At 47.0% G+C, this 21,954-nt stretch overlaps 1 protein-coding gene across 9 annotated transcripts in view; it reads right to left on the bottom strand.

Annotated features, from left to right (window-relative positions):
- Positions 1-21,954, bottom strand: part of ACACA (acetyl-CoA carboxylase alpha) — a 121,936-nt gene that overhangs the window by 56,528 nt on the left and 43,454 nt on the right. For 6 of the 9 annotated variants that reach the window (XM_065646888.1, XM_065646891.1, XM_065646889.1 and 3 more), the window contains 13 exons: positions 19,349-19,462; positions 17,706-17,819; positions 17,003-17,092; positions 16,396-16,514; positions 9,418-9,441; positions 7,276-7,419; positions 6,563-6,659; positions 6,037-6,144; positions 4,563-4,619; positions 4,204-4,248; positions 1,436-1,477; positions 891-1,106; positions 223-378 (listed from right to left, as the gene is read on the bottom strand). In XM_065646888.1, the coding sequence (XP_065502960.1) occupies positions 223-378; positions 891-1,106; positions 1,436-1,477; positions 4,204-4,248; positions 4,563-4,619; positions 6,037-6,144; positions 6,563-6,659; positions 7,276-7,419; positions 9,418-9,441; positions 16,396-16,514; positions 17,003-17,092; positions 17,706-17,819; positions 19,349-19,462 (1,326 nt within the window). The remainder of the gene's footprint in view (positions 1-222; positions 379-890; positions 1,107-1,435; positions 1,478-4,203; positions 4,249-4,562; positions 4,620-6,036; positions 6,145-6,562; positions 6,660-7,275; positions 7,420-9,417; positions 9,442-16,395; positions 16,515-17,002; positions 17,093-17,705; positions 17,820-19,348; positions 19,463-21,954) is intronic. The other 3 variants (XM_065646895.1, XM_065646894.1, XM_065646896.1) reach the window with 3 other exon arrangements.

Genomic DNA, 21,954 nt, shown 5'->3' with positions numbered 1-21,954 from the left:
AAGTGAACTGCATTGCCTGAAGGACAGTGTTACTGCACTAAAAATATGAGCTCTGCTAGTTCTGAAATCTTACTTTTAATATTTATTCAAAGATCGGAAGACGAAACAAAGCTTTCTTCCTTCCTCACTGCCAAACAGGTGGCATAAAGAGAAAGCAAAAGACCATTTAATCGTAGTAAGTCAAACCCAAGAAACAGTTCAGAGCTGGAGAACAGACCGTACCTTCGACGGGTCCATGATGACAGTAGGCACGAAATTTAAGAAGATGTGGTTGCAGTCAGTGCGCACGTTGGTGTTGTTAAATGCCACCTCCAACTCATCCATGGCTTCCAAAAGCAATCGCTCTCCCTCATTTTGCAGGTACTCAAAGGAGGCTTCCTGCCAGACATTATCAACAAATCATTTATTTTCTACTCAAAAATCACAGCCCAACCACACAGCGGTTGAAAAACTGCAGAAGGACTTGATGGAGAAAATGCGTTACATGAGTTTCAGCAGGATGTGCAGCCCTGACACGGCCCCGTAGCGACGGCGGAGCCAGGACTCACCGCCTGGATCCGCGCCCCGGCTGATCGTGCCCTCGTTCAGGTCAGCGTGAATCCAGACCCAGGCCAGGCAAACCATTGCTGCAGCCGGGCAGGAGGAACACAGAAACAACCGCGGCCTCAGAATGCCAGCATTTCTGACTATCCACTCGGGCCACAGAAAAATCTCCTTGAAGCGCAGAACACGAGGTCTTGGAAGATGTTTTGCTGCAGAGCAACACTGGCAAAGCGCGGGCGCACACCCACGGTGCTCTGCACGGGTGATGTGCTTGTATGCACCTTCCTACGACTTCGTGTCTTATACCCTGTCTTGGAAACAGACCTTGCAGGGCTGACAAAACTCACCTTGGTGACCAGATCCGAGTGCCTTATAATGGCCCTGACAAAGAACCTGTAGTCCGTCACTTCTGTGCCCACTTCGACCTTGGCTGCTCCCAGGTACAGATGCATTTTGTGGTTGGCACAGGGAATGGCGGTGAGATCAAAGTTTCGCATTCGGTTCAACTCCAGCTGGAAAGCCAGAGCCGGCTCCAGATGCCGGTAGATCCTGTCCTCCTCAAACTGGAGGCACCCAGTGCCGTGCAGGTAGAAAAGGGGGTAAGAGAAGAGGGTGAGTTAAGCTGAAACACTGAGGATGGGAAGAACTAGCCAAAACTCTTTATGAAATTTCATATTTAATTAAAACACTACAATTCGAACGAATCCAACCCCAAATTCTCTGTCAGATGCATAGTCCTTAGCACTAAGAGATGCGTTGAAGTTGTTGAAGTACTACAGGCAGGGAAGTTGGGCTGTGGCAGCTCCCACCCTCTCAGACCGGCAAGGAACAGTCATGTGAAAGGAGGATAAAGCCAACATTGAGCGAAAATTATTCAGAATACACAACTCACCTTATCCCGGGCACGGAACGTGAAGAACTTTGGAAACTCCCTCTGAAAAGAAAAGCGATGCTGTTAGCCCCGCAAACAGAAGCGATTTGATCTGCTCCTGGCCCAGACCCCGAGCAGCCCCGCAGCACAAGGGATGACACAAGTTGCTACAAGGTACTTTTGAACATCACAAAGGGTGCTGGAAAACCAAGTTACCTTCCACAAGGCAGCAGAGGTGCTTTAAACCTCTCTTCACTGCTAATGCAATAGACACTACTTGATTGGCTTTTAATTATTCCTGTCAATTATCAACAGGCAATAACACAGAACTGTCCAAACATGGTAGTGGGAAACAACTTCTATTATTATTATTACTGTGGAAACGTGTGGGAGCCACACAATGATATTAACACCCCATTGTGTAAGCAGACGTACACAAAACAATGATCTGTATTCTACAGCTCTATAGCTATTACTGCTAGAAGTACTTCCTTCCCAAGGAAAACTATGAATTGCAATCAAATAACCTTATCCTCATGTATTAAATAGTACTCTACAAAAATCCCCCAAATATGATTAGGTTTCTCTGCTATTCTATTGCACAGATAAAACCCTAGCAAATTGTAAGGGCTTTACATTTTTGTGGCATATTGCACATCTCTTAGAAGGGAGAAAGACTAGACAGCAACCTCCTACCTACCCCTCTGGTTCCAGCCGAGGAAAACCACCCGTTTCTGTGCAATTTTCCTGGGTGGAGGAATTTTTGTGAATGCTTTGCACCAACCCAAAAATACCAGTCTTTTATGCTAAAGGTGACATGAACAAGCATACACAACTTGCTGGAACTGTCTTATTAAGAATAAAAGAAGATATCTGACCTTTAGTCACTGAATTTCTGAATCACGTTTCACTATCAATGAAAGACGCGCTGCCCTGGCTGGATTCAGTGCACGGTGACGGAGGATAAGGCTCTACTGAGCAACACAGCTTTTATGGCTAGAAGTAACCTAGCTCATCACCTTCTTCGCATCCTGTAGAGAACAGTCCCTAGAACTTCACTTGATGACTCTCAGTTGAACGAAACAACCTGTTCTTGCCTGGAGCGTGTCTTCCAGACCAGCGAGCGGTCCAGGAAATCCTGCCTGAAAATTCAGGCAACGGGCATAATCGGTGAGCCCAGAGCATCAACTGCACTCTACGAACACAAACCACTTCCATGTGTCCTCACTTTTGTTCCAAATCCCTCCTACCTGTCCTGCTCTGCACACTGCCGACGCCTCCTAACATCAGCTATGCTCATTCCACCACCGATGTAATTGCTTTCAAGGCATCCGACTGGTGGTGTGGGCAAATACGATCATTAGATGTGCGCACACACAAAATTCTCAGTGCTCTGGTACCAAAATCCAAAAGAGTGCTCCATTTCCTAAGCAGAAGAATTATACCCCCGCTGTGTTCTAATCAACCAACCATCATCAAGACAATCAAAATAATTTGCCTAAATTAGCCAATCAAGACACCCTGCAAACTGCAGAATGTGAAAAGCTACAACAGAAATCATCATAGTTGATTATTATACTAATAATCATGTTAAAAACCTAATGAGATGAGGAAATTGGAAGCCTGCTGGAGCAACTCTCTATTACCTCAACATGCTGGGAACTAATTATATAGACTGTAATTAAAACAAAAACAAACCTAAGCCCAGGCCCCGACTAAGTTAATAGTTGGTCCAGTACTAAACGGAATAGCGTAGGAGATGGTAATCAAGTCTGACACCCACCCAGGGTCCCAGAGGGGTGAGCCAGCAGGAGCAACCAGGAGCGTCCACAGCCCCTGGCTCCCCACGGCAGCTCAGCACTGACGTTTGGAGACGGCTCCTTTTATCCACCGTCTCCTTCCTGACCACCGACACGCGCTGCAGCGCTCGGTCACAGATTGTCTTGTTCATTCCCCAAGTACCACTTCGGTTCTCTAAAACTTCCTAGACTTTCTTGCTGAAGGTCCCAACACCTCTCCAAACAGTCTGGTTTCCCACACAGGCTGTTGATCCGCATCTGTACCTGCACTGTGGGCAGCGATTCTCACGAGGTGACGCCTACATTTGTTCAAATACGGTTTCTGCTGATTTGTAACCTAGTTTTCCTTTCGTAAAGCTTGCTAAACCAGGGCTGTTGGACACAGGATGAATTTCCTGCACTTTCAAGACTCCTGATAACTTTCAGAGTTGTAAAGTAGATGCACGAGGGATAAAAATCTGGTTTTCGCCTTATGTTGCCACTTTGATAACAGGGCTGAATCAGCCCTCCCCCTGACGCCCAGGCCCTGGGGAAAGAAGTCATTCTTAGCAGTAAGAGCAAACATTTGTCACACCACTAAGCCATTACGTGAAATTTAGCCAGTCACTTCTACTGCTCCTCTAAGTTATTTTAAAATCAGTAAGAAGCCTAAAGAAATCACCACCCTACATAAGAAATAATACAAAAAATTAATTGTGTCATTACATTTTAGACTACAAAACAGTACAGAAACAAGCAAGATCTTTATGAATGTGGCGGTCAGGAGTTCAGCAGGTAACGAGAGGCTTTAGCATGTGAAAAGCCCCACCAAACGCAAAAGGCCAACTCCAGCATTTGAAGTCAGATATTTGTTTAATTACTTCTCTTATTCTGACACCAAGGTTGGCATGAAATGCCTGACTAAGAACCAAACGAGAAGCCTGGAGGCACTCAGGTGTCTCCTGGCCTCGGGTCAGGAATCCCACCGTGTTCTAGGCCCCTGCTACTCACGTGAAATCTCTGATCCACCTCATAGTTGACCTGTTTCCTGAAGTCCTTAACAAACGGAACATACAAACATAGGAAGAAAAAAAAAGAAAGGCAGAAGAAAGCTAGCAATTAGGGTGAAAATCAAAAATTAATTAATTCATGAATACAAGAGGTGTCAAGATTGTTTAAAATTGTAAATTAATTTTAAGTGAATTCATCAAAACCATCTCAAATTTCAGAGAACAAAAACAGTGAAGAGAGGACTAAATATAGTTAATAAAGCATTTAATTTGGAAAAAAACCCATGTCAAATGTCAATGCTATTATGATCTCAAAACCACAGAGTTCTAAACAGCATGAGAGATATTATATCAAAATACCTTTTGTGCTACAAGGAACGTCAGCCTCCGAATCCCGTGTTCGATCAGGACCGATTTCTGTCAAAAGGCAAGGATGGAATCAGGTGACTGGATTAACAGGAAAAGAACATCAAAAACATGGCAAAATCTCCTCTGAAGCAAAGAAGCTCTCGAGCCTCCCCTGCATCTCTGCTGCCAGTTCCCAGCCCACGCCGTCTGCCCACAGCCAATTTCTTACCTGATGATTGTCCAGTAGCACAGAAGCTAATATCTTAAACCCGAAGAGGTCGTGAGCAAAGCCCAAGAACATAACATTCCACACAGGCAAAGCACAAGAGTCATTGACAAGTCTTACAGGAAATATTCCTTTTTGCAAAGGCGACTTTTGGAGGGCAGCACAGCGCAGACACGGCCAGGCCACAGAAAACAAAGGAGTTTTAAAGGACCGAGCCCAGGCAGCACCTGGCACATACTTGATTCTGGCACAACAAACACAGACGACCCAGACCAAAGGACAGATGTGTCCATTTGCAAAGGTGATAACCGACAGGTTTTACTCAGTTTTGTCAAATAGAGGAGAGAATATCCACTCTGGGTGCTTCTTTAGCAAATTCCACTAAGCCACATTTCAAATGAGTGCTGCCATCGGTATTTGCCACACCACCGATCTTTTGAAATGTTAAGATCTCATAATTCTGCTTCTCTTTCTAAAACTTTTTCCTTTCTCCTCCTTTTTTTTCCAATTTAAAAGCAAAGCAAAAAAAAAAAAAAAGAACAAAAAAGAAACAAGAACTCAGTGAGACCAGGAACAAAACAACCCCTTTCAGCACAGACTGAAATGTTTTACTAAGGTTAAGCCCTTTGAAAATGAGCATCAGTGACTATACTCATGGCAAGAGGAAGAAAATAACTTTAATAATGCCATGATTTAAAAAGCAAAAATTGTTATTGCTTTTAAAATTCCACAAGTGGCAGACAATAACAGCATAGCAACAGGATTCTGATTACATCGTAATAATGTGGGTCTCACAGCAAGTCCACAGCTATTACGGAGCGATTAGCCATCAGCACCTGGAGAAACTCCATTTACACTGACTGCCGCAATCTCCTCCACAAGTCATTTACAAGTATATGATCCTAATTTCTATTAAAAAAACCACACACAACATGCTGGGACTAGAAGATTATTTGGACAATTTGGATCAACCTATTTGATAGTTTAATGTGTTTTGGAATTTTTTTTTTTTATTTCTTTCCTTTTATCCCCTCCCATAAAACGCCTGGAGCATGATCAAGCAGAGGAAAGGCAGAAGTAGTTTCAAATTTTTATATTTGATTATTTTCTTTTCTTAAAGAGACAGGAAGCTGCTGAAAGATGTAACTGTTGCATTTGTTTGCTTAAAAACCAAAACAACTGGAACATATTGAGTTTTCAAAGCAGAAAGACCCGTCCTGCACAAGCCCAGAGCTGCAGAGAGGAGCTGAGGCCACTCACCTTGCTTTGCGTGAACTCTCGGAACATTGCTGCCAGCCCGTCATCATCAACGTCGCTGTCCGTTTTAATAGCAACATTAAGGATGTGAATGGGCTCCTCGCGGGCAGTCTGCAATTTAAGGAAAATATTCCCCATAAACAAACTGTTAGCAACTTAACCCCTGCAAGCGTAGCTCCAGATACAACCCTAAAACAGAGAAGGTCTGGAAAGCTAACCGTGGGTCTAAGCTCTCAGTTACACTGCTGTGGATCCCATAATGCTGCTGATGTTAAATGCTACAAACTAAATGTACACGGAGGGGAAGAGACTTAGGCGTAGTTTTAGCACAGGGTTTGGAAACGGCCACCTACTTCGAACCACCTGCTGTGGAGCAAGTGAAAAATCACACACATAAATACATAAAGCTCTTAACTCCAGCTTCCAGCACCTGAACTGGTGAGCAGGACCCAGCCTGCAGTCCCAGCGGCGTTCTGCACGCCTTCCATTTCCAACCCGAGCGCAACCTCAAGAGGAAAAACTACCGCACCTTGTCTTCATCATACAAGGAAGCATGGCCAGCTTCGGGGAACGTCGGGCTCTGGGGAGGAGAGTCACAGAAGCAACCCATCACTTCATCAAAGATCCTGCAACACAGCAGAGCGCTGTCAGCCATCGCCACGCTGCTGCTAGCCCACCCAAAAACACGGCACTGAAAGCCACAGACCGTGTTGATAAGGAGGGGAGGGAGAGACCAGGACTCATGTCCTTCGCAGGACAAACTCAACAGAGGAGCAGGCGACACCTCCCCACCCTCAAACCACCGCAGAGCCTGGATCTCCCAACATTTGTCAGAGATCTTGGGTTATGGGCCCGCACAACTGCTACAGGCTCTGCTGGGCTTTTTTTGCCTGCTCCTAGAAGGCTGAAAGCATAAAGAACAACACATCCTCCCACATACATACACGTGAGCAAGAGCGTTAGAAGAAACCAGCACATTTGGAAATGATCTCCAATCTGCAGAAATGCAGGATGCTGACCCTTCTGGCCACAAACTGCTCCGACAGCAGCCTGAAACTCAGTTACCTCCAGGAGACAGACAAGGGGATCCAAACAAACTTCCACCTGAGACTCCAGAATCTTAACAAACAGGCTCAGGATCAGTTTAAACGTGACTCTAGACAAGGCAGAGATTTTGTCCAGCTCCATTTGGGCCCACCGTGAAGCTGGTGATGCAAACAATCGTCACCCTTCCCCACGTACCTGACAAAATCCTCGAAGGTGCGGAAGGAGACCATCCCGCCCATGCGCTGGCACGGCGGAGTGAACGAGTTGTCCAGCAGGACATCACTCACGCTCGCCACGTGGACCATCCCATAGTGATTGAGGTTGGAAGAGAAGGACATTCTAAACGGCAATTCAACGAGACCACAGTTAGTAGGGACAAGGGAGAAAGATCTGTCGTGTGTGTGCTTTGAGCACTTGAACTGTGGCTGTTTATCCCGTCTAACCGTGCATTTGTTAGCGCTGCAGCACGTCAGACCCGCTGCGCTGGCCTCCCCGAGCCCCTCAACGCTGCCATGTCCCTGGTGCCACCAATGTCCTTACCCAGACCTTGTCCCGGTGTCCAGGAACGCTTAAAATAGTTGGGAAATAACATTATAACCCTTTAAAACAAGTACTTCTGAAGGAGTTTCTTGAGATGACAGGTGAACTATGACTATGCAAAGCTGAACGCATTTTTCCTCCTGTGTGTATGTTTGGCTTTACAGGTGGAATGCTGAGATAAACAATAATTCTAAGCTTTGACACTTTAAAGATTTAGTAAGTTTTTACAAATTAACCTGAAGTATACCAAGCTAATATTATCTTAATGCTTCCACAGTGATACTGTAATTTACGCTCCTCAAACGCAGCATGGTAGTGACCCCTCTAAAATCCCACACTGGAAACAGGGATTTCTATAGTCGTACACCAGTATTCCTGCCCTGAACACGTCCCCTTACAGTGCTTTCCACCCTAACCGCTGCTCAAATTCATGTGCTCCTCCATCTAATTTAAGCCATGCTGTAAAAACACTGCCACTGCCGCTGCCGCTGCCCCTGCTCGTTTCTTTTGCTCAGTCTCGGCAGCATCCAGCGCAGGTCAGCGCTCTTTCCCGGCTGAGGGCAAGGTCCCCAACTTACAGTTATCACTGACTTCTCATACAGTTCATCTGCTATGGCAGCACACACCAGCTGGGAAATAGTTTGTCTTATTTTGGTGTTTGGGGTATTTTTATTATCTTTATGGGGTTTTTTTTAAAGACCTGCAATGTTATGGTCAAGGCTAGCAGAAGTTGTTTCTCACACAGTGAACAAAAAGGATACAACTAACCAGGCATCCTGTCCCTGGCTACTAGAATTGGCTTTTACCTTTTCTGCAATAGTTATTTCTAATTTCTGAGCCGCGCTCCAGACGCAGCGGCGCAGCCGACACAGCAGCACCAGCCACGGGAACGGGGCCGGGCTGGGATCGCTGACACGGCCACTCACCAGCTTTGCTAAGATTCTTTCTTTCCACGTACAGAAAAGCACTGTGATACAGTCCTACGTACCCTGTTAACAAGTCTGAAGTATCATCAGTTTGATTAATAGCTCTCCACGTTTTAGTCACTCTGTGTTTCCACAATTTATCTCTGATTAAGAGCCACGGGACTTTCAAGCCCATTTTTACTATTTTTCCCCAAATAGGCTTGTAAGCAGTAATAAATAATAGGTATTCACATTTTGAAAAATCTTTCAGGACATGCCTTGCTGTACATTTCTTACAACTAATACAAAAAAATACCACAGAACAGTAACTAAACAAAAAGACAGTAGACATTTTTCATGTATTATTTAAAACAAGAAATACTTTTCAACTGAGACACGGGAGGAAAAATTAGTGTCCAAAACACAACAAAACATGCTGTCAGCTGTTGGAGATGTAGATTCATCTATGGTGTGAGGGAGGTGAAACAGCCTCGACAAATTCTAAGCTAGTCACAAGAAACCAGAGTAGCAGCAGGTTCACTGTGTGCGAGGGGCGGCCGTCCCTGGGACACCCAGAGGGGCCACGTTCCAAAAACACACCCTAGAAACTGCGTTCTGCTGGAAATTTGCCGTGCGCCTTACTGCAGATGAGCCGAGTCGCCTGGCAAAGGTCATTTTAAAGATTGCTGCATGCAAAGCTCTTTTAAATGGTAAAGAAAAGCTGAAAACATGTTTTAGACGAAGGGAGAGGAAAAGGGAAAGAAAAAGAAGAGTTATGTTTGAGAGCTTCCCAAGTAAAGGGCACTAAAACAAAACATGTTAAAACATTAAGTATTAGGTTACTTCTTTCTAATCTGTCTTTTCAAATTTTAAAAGATGACAAGTACCGTACCTGTTTAGCGTGGGGATGTTCCCTCTGTAATCAAACAACCACAGTTAGTTACAGATTGGTTAGTGAAAGCCATCATCAAGAACTATCATCAAGCTGATCCACAGACCAGCAACAACTTTACAATTTACTAAATGCGAATTTGTCACCCATCAGGTTATCAGGCAGAATTCTGTTTCATTGACCCTGGGAAGGCACCGGCCACCTGACTGCACTGCCACGGAGGGAGCACAGGCCACGTACACCACACGCACACAGACCCCGGGGAAGTATTGTATTTGCAAGACACCCTGCGGTTCTACAGCATCCCCTGTCGGGCCCACTTCAAGCCCTTTGCATCCACCACATGGGCTTCACAAGCAAGACCAGAGCGGGAGTTTGCAGCACAGATGCACAAAGTGACCACATCGCACGGGGAGATTGCAACAGGTTCAGGAAAACAAGGCCAGTCCTCGCTGCCCAACCTCTGCGCTAAGCGGCGGCGCTGGCCCCACAGCAACGCAGTCATAAGCAAACACGCACATGAACCCCATGTGATGCTTTGCATTTCAGCATTCAAGACCTTGAATACCAAAAAAAGAGCAAGCAGAACTTAAGGCTTATTTTAGGAAAAATTTACAGTTCCTTTTACACCACCAGTCCAACTCTTCACGGTTTTGCATGCAGACTGAGCCTCAGCGATGCTCTTACGCCAGAACGAAGGTGAGGGGCACATTTTCATACCAGCATAGGAACAGCACAGCCTCGCCCGTCCTGGCTACAAGCATAAGGCAGCATATTGCTCCATGCATGATGTAGAAATTGCTGTGATCTGACATTCAAAATAGTAAAGATTAAATTGAAAAAAAATACATGCATGCAGGAGGCTTGTGCAAAGAGATCAGCCAATGTGAAAAGGTTGAAAGCAAAGCTTCGGGGAGCATGTAACTGGACATTCACCCTCCCCTCTGTGCAGAAACCTGCAGGAGGCCAAACCACAGACCTTCTTAACATCCTTCACCACGGGTGAGACCCCAAGTTACGGGCATGAAGTCTCGGTACTTAATGACCAGTGTGTTCCCGTGGCCACAGCAGCTGCGCCTGGTCCCGTTCGCAAACTGGTTTTGTCACAACAGAGTCAGATTCACTACAAGGTTGTATGTTTGGTGTGTTACTGGTAAAGACACAAAAAATTCCCATGATCTCCTTAAGCCATACAGGAGAAAGCACAAAATGGCCTAAAGGCGTACCAATGGGAAGTAACGCAAGTATTTAATTTACTTGGAGGCAGCGGGGAGAGCTCTGGGGCCTGTGGGCAGGACCGAAAGGGCCACAAGGTCTCTGGGGCTTGAGACGTTTTTTGGTCTTGGCAAATGGTGGGAAAGCTGCATGTGATCTGCTTCAGCTGGAAAAAACAGTCTGGAGAGGACTGGCGGTTCCTACGCCTGGACACTTGTGTAACGGTCCCTGGAAAGCTTTCAGAAAACAGACAGAAAAAAACCCGGCATCACAAATGCTCCTTTCCCTGTCCTTTCTGTCAGACCTCCAGCCCTTCTCCCTGGCTCTTCTGAACTTTTCCAAAGGTCCTTCCTGACGAGGGAAGCTGATCTCAGTAGAATCCGCTCCATACCCACGCAAGCTCTGTCGTTACAATGACTCCTTCTGCTCAACCAAACAAAAACACACTGCCCCCCCCTGCACCTCCTGGTTGAATCTGGATTTGTTTCCCTTGCCCTTCCTTTTTTTTTTTTTTTCTTTTTTGGAAGGGAGTGTCCCCGATGCCAAGGATGGCAACGCATGCAAAGCGCCGCTGCTCAGACCGAGCTGTGACGGAGTGCCAGCGCGGGGCAAAGCTTTGGAAATCAGGCAGCATAGCGGAATCAGCGGAGGTCGGCTGAATAACCCACTTGTAGTTATTAACAGCAGTACCTCAGGAGAAAGAGCAATTCCACTGGCTGGGACCAGTGGCATTCCTCTTGTGTTTCTTCATTTCTGTAGAAGAATCTAAACAGAAGGCTGTGAAACATGCCTCAAACCATACATTTTGATTGGGTTTTTCCTCTCCCTCTTTCTTTCCTTATTCTTCTGCTCCCTCTGTGATTCAGCCAAGCTGAATCTGCTACTGAAGTCCAATTTGCATAAAATTATCGTCGTTCCATTCAGTTTGCTGCCCCTTCAACAGCCCTTTCTTTGCTCTGCTGGAAGATTTTGCCCTTTCTGAAACAGGCAAGCCAAGGGAACCGCAGCACATTACTGCTGCCTGCTGTCTAATTAACGTCGAACCCTCAGCACAGAGCTGCAGGGATTTACAGGTGTCCTGGAACGGTTTTCCCTCCTCCCTCCTGCTGGCAGCCGGTCCTGCAGCAAGGAGGGACCTGGGGCTCCCCAGCGATCCGCTCGATCGCCCGCTGGGGCTCCCCAGCGATCCGCTCGATCGCGCGCTGGGGCTCCCCAGCGATCCGCTCGATCGCCCGCTGGGGCTCCCCAGCGATCCCCTCGATCGCCCGCTGGGGCTCCCCAGCGATCCCCTCGATCGCCCGCTGGGGCTCCCCAGCGATCCCCTCGATCGCGCGCTGGGGCTCCCCAGCGATCCCCTCGATCGCGCGCTGGGGCTCCCCAGCGATCCCCTCGATCGCCCGCTGGGGCTCCCCAGCGATCCCCTCGATCGCGCGCTGGGGCTCCAGCCCAAAGCTGCGCGGCTGGTTCAACCAGCAACCCAAACCCTGATGCAAGAGGCCGTTTTAGCAGCCACTTTATTCCACACAAAATGCTTCCATTTTGTCAGAAATTCAAATTTTATGTTGTTATAAAATGATAGTGGGGAGGAACCTAAAAACACTGTTTTAAGTGTGAGTTTCGGTTTCTTACTCATCTGTAAAAAACACTGTTTGGAAGCAGCATTATTTAATTTGGATTTCAGCCTTCCAAACGGTTTCTACCTGTAAGCTAAGGAAGAGGCTGACAACAAAAGAACAACCAAAATACTCCATAGATGATAAAACATCAGGAGACATCAGAGGGGAGATCAAGCACCACTGTGAAGCCTTGAAATCAGCAACATCAAAGTCCAAGAAGGGTGTCGACAAACAGCCACAGGCACAGAAACAGGAGATACTGGGCAAAACCAAGCACGAGACAGCTGAGACATCTATACTGATCCCTTTGGAAATACGAAGAACTAAGGACTAGACCTGAATTCCACCCTCGGAAGCATCACGGATAGCAGGATGCAGTCCCAGGAATGAATTCAACACGCCTCAGTAAGGCGTTTGCCGAGTTGTGTGCATCCCAACTCCAAATGCAACCAGGGTCAGCTGGGATCTGACATCTTCATCACACTTCAGAAGTACAACTTGCTTTAAAGCTAAGCTAATTATCAAAACTTAAAGTCTTAATCTGCAGTGCTAAAACTTCCCTTCGCTTCCACCTCCCAGTGGAACATCCCTACTCAAGATCCCCCTGGGCATCTCAAGGGCGAGTGTGGCAGTTCGGGGTGGCACGTGGGACAAAAGGAAGGCGAGGGCTCGATGCACAGATGGATGGGGAAGGCATGGCTGAGGCATCTGAGCGGGCAAAACAGCCTGCGTTATACTCCAGTTTCTTCTGGGCCTCAACATATTCAGAAGGCAGAGATCTCTGGTATCATTGCCATACCCCATAATAAAGATATATCCAGTAAGTCACCCTTGTCAGCAACTGTCTTAGCATCTGACAGAGGGAACACATTTACCTCTGAGTCAAACAGAGGGACCTGTTTGTGAAGACACATCTACCTCTGAGCTCTTCCCTTGTGATCCTCCTGCACGTGTGCTGCTGGGGACAGGACGGGACGGGAATATGAGGAGGGGGCTGAGCAGCGTGGCTGGGGCTGCAGCTGCTGAAGCTGGCTACGGCAGACAACGTCCCACTTTAATTTAAACCTTACAGCTTCAGGCATAAAAAAGGCTGTTCGAAAGCAGGAGAAGGGGATTACTAGGAAAAAAAAAAAACTTCTCCTGTTGAAAAGGCACGATAATTCCCTCTGCCTACACTAGACACACAATGTTTCTTTGAACAGGAGATTTTAAGCTAAGAATAGGCAAACCCTGTTTCATGTGCCGAACACCTCCGGCAGGCCTTTCAGTGTCTGTCACCTGGCTTGCCGTGCGCACAAAGGGAGCTGAACTCTCTCAACACCAGCCGATATTCCAGCAGCTTCCCCCCGCAGCAGGGCAGTCTGAACGGGGGAAGCGCCGAACGGGGCTGACCTCGCGGCTGCTCTCCCAGGACCCTGGCTGGCTGAGGAGCAGGTTATCCCCACGAGGCTTGTTCGCAGTGCTCTGCCATGGCACGGAGCCATTGGTGTCCCCTCTGTCCCCTCGTTTTGCTTCCTCCACGTGGGATTTACTGCAACCCCCTCGACGTGGAGGGTTTCAAACAGCACCGACCGCAGAAGCAGCGGCTGGTTCCGCTGTGCTCCTGGGCTGCCGTGCACATAAGGAGCGCTGCCTTGGATCTGCAAAGCCCTCTGTGCTTTCACGTATAAGCCATTTTTCTCCCTACGTCTTACCCTCGCAATCAGGATCAGTGGGGATTCTTACAACAGGATGTTTTCTATTAATTTAAACAAATAATTCCCAAAATTGTTTCTGCCCACAAAACCCACCAGGAGCACACTGCATTTCTATGACTTTGTGAGCATATTTAACAGTTTTTCTTTCCTCTCTGCTTCCACGTGAAGCTTTCCTGTGGGTAGTTGATGGCAATCATTCAGTGGCCAGAAATACAAAGCCTGAGCACCTGGCTGTGACTACTCAGATCAGAAGTAGTGCCTGTGATTGTTTCTGTTACAATTAAGGAAAGGCATAGTGGGGTTAAACACCACTAGCAAAGAATTTAAATATAGCAACAATTAAAAGTTTGCATTTTGCTCTACATCAATACTTGCTCCAGTGAAATTCAGGTCCTTAAGTATTCACAGAAATTGGACACAAAAGGGACCAGGGCTTAAAAATATCTGATAAAGTGCTGAGAAATGTGTGGACCACACAACTAACAGCAGCTCCACCAGAGGATGCTCTCGTGGGCTCTCTGGTATCTCTCCTGGTTCATTAGGACCCAGCCCTGCAGAGTTTCAAGGGACATTTTGCCTGGTCACTGGGATATTTCTGCTTTGAGGTTTGCCCTTGGAATCCATTTCTGCCTTCTCAGTCTACAAGTTCATGCTACAGAAAGTACAGAAAACACACAACGGACATAGAACATGGTCAAAACCAACACAGACGACTTAAGCAAGACAGAGTTTTGAGATTTCTGTGTCTTGGGCTTAACATAAGGTCTGCCTTTACAGCCAGCTTAGCTCTACACTCAGCACTAACGCCAGACCCTTGGTATCCTGCACCGTGGTGCCTCAGCACCCTCCCAACAGCGCACGAGCGGGACACACCACCAGAAGCCGCAGCAAGCAAGAGGAGCCAAATTCCTCCCTGCGAGATGGAGCTGCAGCTACCTGCCTGCACAGTGAGCCTGTCCCCAGGCCCGCCGGCCTCTGCACGAGGGCTGCGACGCGTTTTCAGTCAACCATCAGCAGAGCCGCTGGTTGAGAAGCAGAACCGAGCTGCAGAATGGTGCCCCAGCGAATGCAGTGTAAAGGGGGGAGGAGATTTCAGGACAAAGCAGCTGTTCCCCAGGCAGGTAACAGTTCTCATCTTCCAGCTGACCTTGTCCAATTAAGCTTGCACACAGTAATAGAGCAGTGGTCAGCATGGGCCGGCCAAACAACTCCCAAGCAACAGAGGGAACTGAGACTAGCAAGAAGAAAAAATGGAGAAAGAATAGGGGGGCAGAGAGCATTGTAAAGGGGCTACTAAAAATAGTATGCAATTATTTACAAATATTCTAGAAATGTAGGAAACAGATGAGACCAAATGCACGTCCCATTTGTATCCTGAGTGCTTTGTGCTGCTTGTCGAGAACAGCCATTCATTTCTACCAAACCAGATTCTGAAAACCATTTCATAAAATGTACTGATGGATTCTCAATGAAGCGAGACTGGACCCCATTGCCCAGCCCCACCAAAAATAAAATAAGGAAAAAGATGTTTGGTAACAAAGGAGAAAAATAGCTGTGGTACCAGGCTATGAACCCAGCACGGAGCGACAGTGGCACCCGGCGGCCACGGGGACTCACTGCGCACCGGCCCCAGCGCTCTGTGCTGCCTGGGCCAAAAACCAAATATTGTCCCAAATAGCCTCCCCTGGGGTCCTGCTGCCGATGAAAAAACATGGGAACCGACTAACCTGACGGATGCTGAAGAAGTTCTGATAATCAAGTTTGTTTGTTAAGGTGATCTCAGCACACACCAGGAGGTGTGAGCCTTCTACAGGACAGGGATGGATGACGCTTTTGGTTGTAGTCATGAGAAATATATTCTGAAAAATACTGACTGAACACCAAAGGATGTCAACTCTAGCACTGCCATACCAATTACATTCGTGCGTGCATCTTGGTCTTCTCAGTCAAAAAACCACACGCTAGAAAGATTTCACCTTATGCAGTAAAGGCAGGTTTGAGAGCAGAGCCAGTCGCAGACCGTGACAAAGGGCTGGCAGGGCAGCGCTGCAGGAGGGGACACAGACTGGCTGACTGTTCTTTATTAAAATTCCGAATAATTGATTATTCTGTCTGGAATTTTTTATTTTGGCAGGCTCAGGATTCCACTAGAACTGAAGTTCTAGAGGAAAGTTACTACACTAGCTGAACTTAGAAAATATGTGAAAAGAGTATCATAACTTAAATGAATCCAAACTGCAGAAACTACCGCCCACAGCTCCTGAGGTTTTAAATAACTTAGGAGACAGAACTGGGCAATGTGGGGATTTATCTTCAATAATTTGTGCTTATTTGAGGCACTGGGACTCTCCCTTTCTCCACTAATTCTATTGCAACTTTTCTTTGCCAAGACAGGATGTGGCCCTCTCAGAAACCTCTGATTCCAAAGGCGCCCGAATCCGTGATCTGACCTGTTCGGATGGGAGGTGGGAAGCATGAACTGGAACTCCACCACACAAGTGTTATCCCTCAGCTGGCGATGCTGGACGCTGTTTAACTCATAGGCAATATACGCCCTTCGAACATACACCTGGTTAGAGAGAAACTGCATCAGCTTAACTGTGCTCCCTCAGCGGAGAAAAGACAAATGATACACCAGAGACCTCAAAAATATTAAAAACCAAACAAACGCCTCCAGATGAATATCTAGTTAGAACTCTAATGCAATCAGAAGAATTTAAAGTTATAATTTGAGGAAGGCCAGTCTGGCAGGACACAGCCATCAGCACAAGGCCCAGGACAGGCCGAGCACATTCTGACAGCAGCTTCACTTTCAATCCTTTCAACCCCCTAAGCCATCTTCGAGCAAAGAGGATAGATAACTTGAATCCGAAATGTCAGTCCATTACCAATGTTATTGCTGTTAAATGCCGGATTCCACACAACCTGCGGTTCTCTTAATCTTGCAGGGTAAGAGTGCTCAAAACAAACCAACCAAACAAACACATACAAACCCAAAACAAACAAAGCAACAAGGAAAAATTTTAAGTATTTCACTTTCAATGGGAATAAACTTACCTCCAAAGCTGCCATTCTTACCACCTGGTTACTGTGGTAGAAAAAGTTGGGCAGCACATCAAAGATGGATGTCTCCGACAAAATGAGTTTCTAGAAGAGATCACATTAAGCAGAGTTTTAAAAGAGAACTGCCTGTCTGGCAAACAGCGTCAGGCAAAAAAGCAAAAACCCCAAATCAAGCCTGACTAGTTTTGATTTCCATGCTTTTCCTGTTGCTCACCAAGGATTACAACCTTTTTATATTAAATTGTAGGATATCTCAAGTTGGAAGGGACTCATAAGATCATCAAGACCAACTTCCTGCTCCTTGTGGGGCTACCTAGAACTAAACCGTATGACTACAAACATTGTCTAGATGCTCCTTGAACTCTGCCAGGCTTGGGGCTGTGAGCACCTCCCTGGGGAGCCTGTTCCAGTGACCACCCTCTCAGTGAAGAACCTTTTCCTAATGTCCAATCTGCACGTCCCCTCACGTGGCCTCATTCCACTCCTCGTGTCCTATCTGGTCCCCAGACAGGGGAGATCGGGACCTCCCATTGCTGCTCATTCTGCTATCAGCGTAGCAACGAAAACAGAAATGAGGGGGAAGCCAGAAATTTGAACAATATAATTTAAAGCCACGAGGACCTTGGGACTACAGGTGAGACTTAATACATTAAGCTCAGTGAGAAGAAAGCAGAGAAACGAGAAGTTTGGTAGATACCTGCAGGTTCTCAATGCAGAACTGGTGTCCATACATGTCAATGGCGGACAGAAAGATGGACTCCACCTGGTTGTGACGCAGCTCATAGGAGGGCAAATGGGAAGCAATGAGAACCTGGCAAACAGCAAACACCGAGGGTCAGCGAGAGGAGCTGCGCTGGGCCATTGGCAGGAGGCTCTGGCTCCAAGGCAGCAGGAGTTTGCTCCATCCCAGAAGAGACGACTGGTTCCTCCTGTGAATCCTGTGGCCCCTGGGTGATGCTGCAAACTCCCTCCCCTTCCCAACCTCATTTGTGTATCTGCTCGGTTTGTATTATTGGCAATTCCCCACGGAGAAAAGGAACAGCTTCAATCAAGTTCCATCAGTGCATGTGATTTAGCGCTGCAGAGCTGCTAGTCCTGGGGATTGCCCGACCAGCTGTTAATTGGAAAGCGGATCTGGCAGCGGCAGCTGTGGGGAGCCCAGTGATGGAGCCGCCTTTCACCGCTGCAGCAGAGGAACCAGGACACGCTGGGGCCAGGTAGTAAATGCCCAACATGAGGGATACAGAAAGAGGAAGGGGAAGCAGCTTGCAGGGGAAAAATGAAGTGAAAAAGCAACATAAAGCCATATACAAGGACTGCAGCAGCATCCCCAGCATGCTGCTGGGAGGTTCAATCGCTGAATGGTTCAAGGACACAAATGCAATCCTGAAGGAAACATAAGGTCACTGAGCAGCTTCAAACACCCCATTCATTTTCAACAGTCAAGCTCTGAAATAAAAGGAGAGATCCCCCAAGTGTCAGGTTTCCTGTGAAGACTTAGAATGGAGATGGGGACCGTGGAGTGAGAGGAGTGATCGGACCACAGGGCTCGTGCTGCCATGGAACGACTGCGCCCTCTCGCTCCTCCCTGGTTACAGATTAACGGCTACAGAGGAAGCTCACAGTGAGATCTGGGTGGATATCTGGCATTCAAATTATCTGCACTAGGCTCTTGGAAACAACAGTATGAAGATTTTCCAATTATTTTCAGGTTAAAAAAAAAAATTGACAAAAAAGCAACTCAAAATCTAGAAAAAAACCCTGTAAACCCCAAAATATTTCTCTGCAATAATTCCTTAGTAGTTTGCAAAGGAACACCTGGTTCTCGTGTAACTTTCTGTCCCATTCTCTGCACACAGATTCACAATTGTAAGGCGGCTGATGAGCCCGGACAGCAGGTCCTGGCTGTTTGCTGTGCAGCTGCCTGTGCTCACCGGGTTCACAGATTCAAAAGCCAGAAGGAGCCACAGGGACCACAAATCTCAACTTCCCCCATCACACAAACCATAGGCCACTCTCCATTGACTCCTATTTGAGCCAGACAAAACTTTTTGGAGGAGCAGGGACAAAGGAATATAATCTGAACTTCAAATTTTACAGCAATTGAGAATCCACTGCAATCTTTGTTAAGACTGTCACAATGGTTAATCGCTGGTTAATTAGCTTCATTGTTAAAGGGCTGCTCACAGTAACCTACTCTTCCCATTTGCATAGTAATCAAAATAAACACCGAGAGATATAGACTTCCCAGAAGGGCGGGAGCAGTCGGTATTGATCAGACTGGGAAGGACACGGGCTGTGTCTGGCAGGGAGCAGCTGGGACAGAACGCGCGCCCGTACCTGCCGCGCTCGCAGGGCCACCTTTGCGTTCGTTGTCTTGCTGAGCTGGGTCAGCTCCGTCAGAATATTAATCAGCTCATCTGTCAAGGTGGGGTCACGGCCACACAGCTGGTCCTAAAAATAAAGAGAAGTGACAACGTTTAGAACAGAGGAAAACCATCTTCTGTCCTCCTACAAAGGAGTTTAAACCCGAAACACACACGCCCACGCTCTCGGGCGCCAGACCACATCACCTCCGGAGGTCCCTATCCAACTTAACCTGTAACTCTGTGCCGACAAGTGTACAAGTATTAGACTTTCAGTAATTTTACACATGTAAATAAAGGTACAGAGGAAAGAAGGGACTGGCACCATCACCCATTTTCTTATTTGTAGCATGTGTTTTGGCACCCAAACATGTGAGAAATACCAACTGGTCAAAGAGACACAAGTAAAACATTTTCCCAAAAAATTGTTCCCGAAGAAAGTTCTGTAAATTTATCCACTCTAGGTCACTGTGTGAATTCACAGTGAATAATTCAAGAACCGCCTTTGTCATATTTGAAATACCAATTCCTGAGTGTTGTAATGTTACTGCTCAAGGTAACAGAAATCCCATCGGACACAGGACATGTGCTGTGCTACAAGTGATCCTGTCCCGTCGAGGCTAGGATGGGCACACAACAGTCAGTTCAGTACATAAAATGAACATACAACTTCAAATCACACTATATGTCAACAAATACATGAAGGATGAAGCAGTTCCCATCCTGCCTCAAACGCCTGCTAGCTAAAAAAGGTGAATGATGGCAGCATAATGTTATTACTAAAACCATCCTCAGAGGCCCTTGTTAATAACAGATTCCTCGGGATACATCAATTACAGCAAAATAAGCATCCCGGTATTTTGACATGACATTTGCCTTTGGAGGACAAACTTAAACCACCTCACGTAAATATCTTGGCAACCCAGAAAATGCCACGGACTTTGCCATGATTCCACTGAACGTGCCACGGGATCCCTCAGACATGAAGAGTAATGTGAGGCAGAAGAGGAACGACGGGCTTTTGGTTAACACAGTGAGCTGGAACTCAGCAGACACTGATCCCAAGCGCTGCCATAGGTGACACCGTCGTCCCTGCTCAGACCCCACGCAGTGTCAGTGCGAGGGCAGATGTCTGCGAGGCCTCGGGCACCGTGCCAGCGGGGGCCGCACAAATACCCAAACGCTGCCTGCATCGCCCGTTTCATCTCTTCTTCCACCGCGTGCAGGATGGTCTCCTCCAGTATGTTTTACCCTGTAGCAAACAGAGATGGCAGCCGACCGTGGTGGGAAGAATGACCACGCAGGAAGGAGAAAGGAAAACTCCTCAGTGTTTCTCCACGTTCCCTCAAGCAGACACGGTGCCGGGCAACGCAAAGACTCTGCCTCCGAGAGACGGGCTTGCACCGAGGTGAAAAACTAGACAAAAAGTTTCAGTCCCATTTTAGCAAGAAATAATCAGGATGACAACAACAAAATAAAGCGGGTAGCTGGCGCTGCGCTGGCTTTCGCCTGCACTGATTGGCAAAGGCAGCGAGCAAAGCCTCAAACCAGCTCTTTGACAAGGCCCAACGCCTCCCCGGCACCCCCGTGTAATTACACACTTGAGTGACTGGACTCTGAAGAAAATTGAAGGCCTGAGCTGCGAACAGCTGCCATTTTCTCTCTCCATCACGCCAGCATGATTACTTGAGAAATGAACAGCCCCGGCTCAAAGCTACTCCAGAATTCTCAGAGGAAATATGGCTCCGTGTTCAAATAATGAGATTCTTAAGGCAAGCGTTACTTACAATCACACCACACACCAAAAAGGGAAAGAAAAAAAAAAAAAGGATAGCCAGAAAGAAAGAACACCAGGGTCCTTATATCTTACAAATTAGAATTTAAGAAACCCAGTCTCAACCTAGGACAATTATGACTCTTTTTCTGCTTTTGAGAGTTATTGTGGAGATGGCTACTTTGGACATATTTTTTGGCAGTATGAGACCTCATTATGTTTAAAAAAAAAAAAAAAAAGGTGGGGGGGGGAGACTGATATACAGTATTGTAATTAGTCTGTTAAGAAGCAGGATACCTAACCCTAGTCTGTTGAAAATCATGTTGTAGCTAAATCCATCCTGCCTTGAGGAAAGTGGACACTCATTCTGCTTCAAAGCATTATGTGGGACAAGGATTTTTTCAGGCTTTTTAGGAAATAAGATAAAAAGAGTCAGGACTCAATTGTTTTTTAATTATTTTTCTGGGGAATGTCATTTACTGGGAGTTTTACCCATTAGAGTGGGACTGAAGTTAATGAGAACTGAGATTTTTCACGGAGTAACAAGCCAGAGGAACATGAGAAGGTGACGGCGGGTCCTGGCACGAGGATTCACTGGTGTTTCTAGGGTGGAATCTCCAGCTGTCCAAGAGGAATTCCTGCCCCAGGAGGCTCCCCCCACTCCGCAAGCTCCCTGGAAGCCACACAGCACCAGGGTCACAGGCCCGATCTGGAGGGACCAGCCTTGTCTGAGATACCGAGTCCCGCTCAGATTCCACGTGCAGCCCGGGGCACGGCGGACTGAAAGCACCGCTGCAGAGCAGCCA

This window comes from Caloenas nicobarica, chromosome 17, assembly GCF_036013445.1.
Source record: "Caloenas nicobarica isolate bCalNic1 chromosome 17, bCalNic1.hap1, whole genome shotgun sequence".
Taxonomy (NCBI): Eukaryota; Metazoa; Chordata; class Aves; order Columbiformes; family Columbidae; genus Caloenas; species Caloenas nicobarica.
Note: the sequence above shows the minus strand (reverse complement) of the source record. Positions and strands in the feature narration are given on the sequence as shown.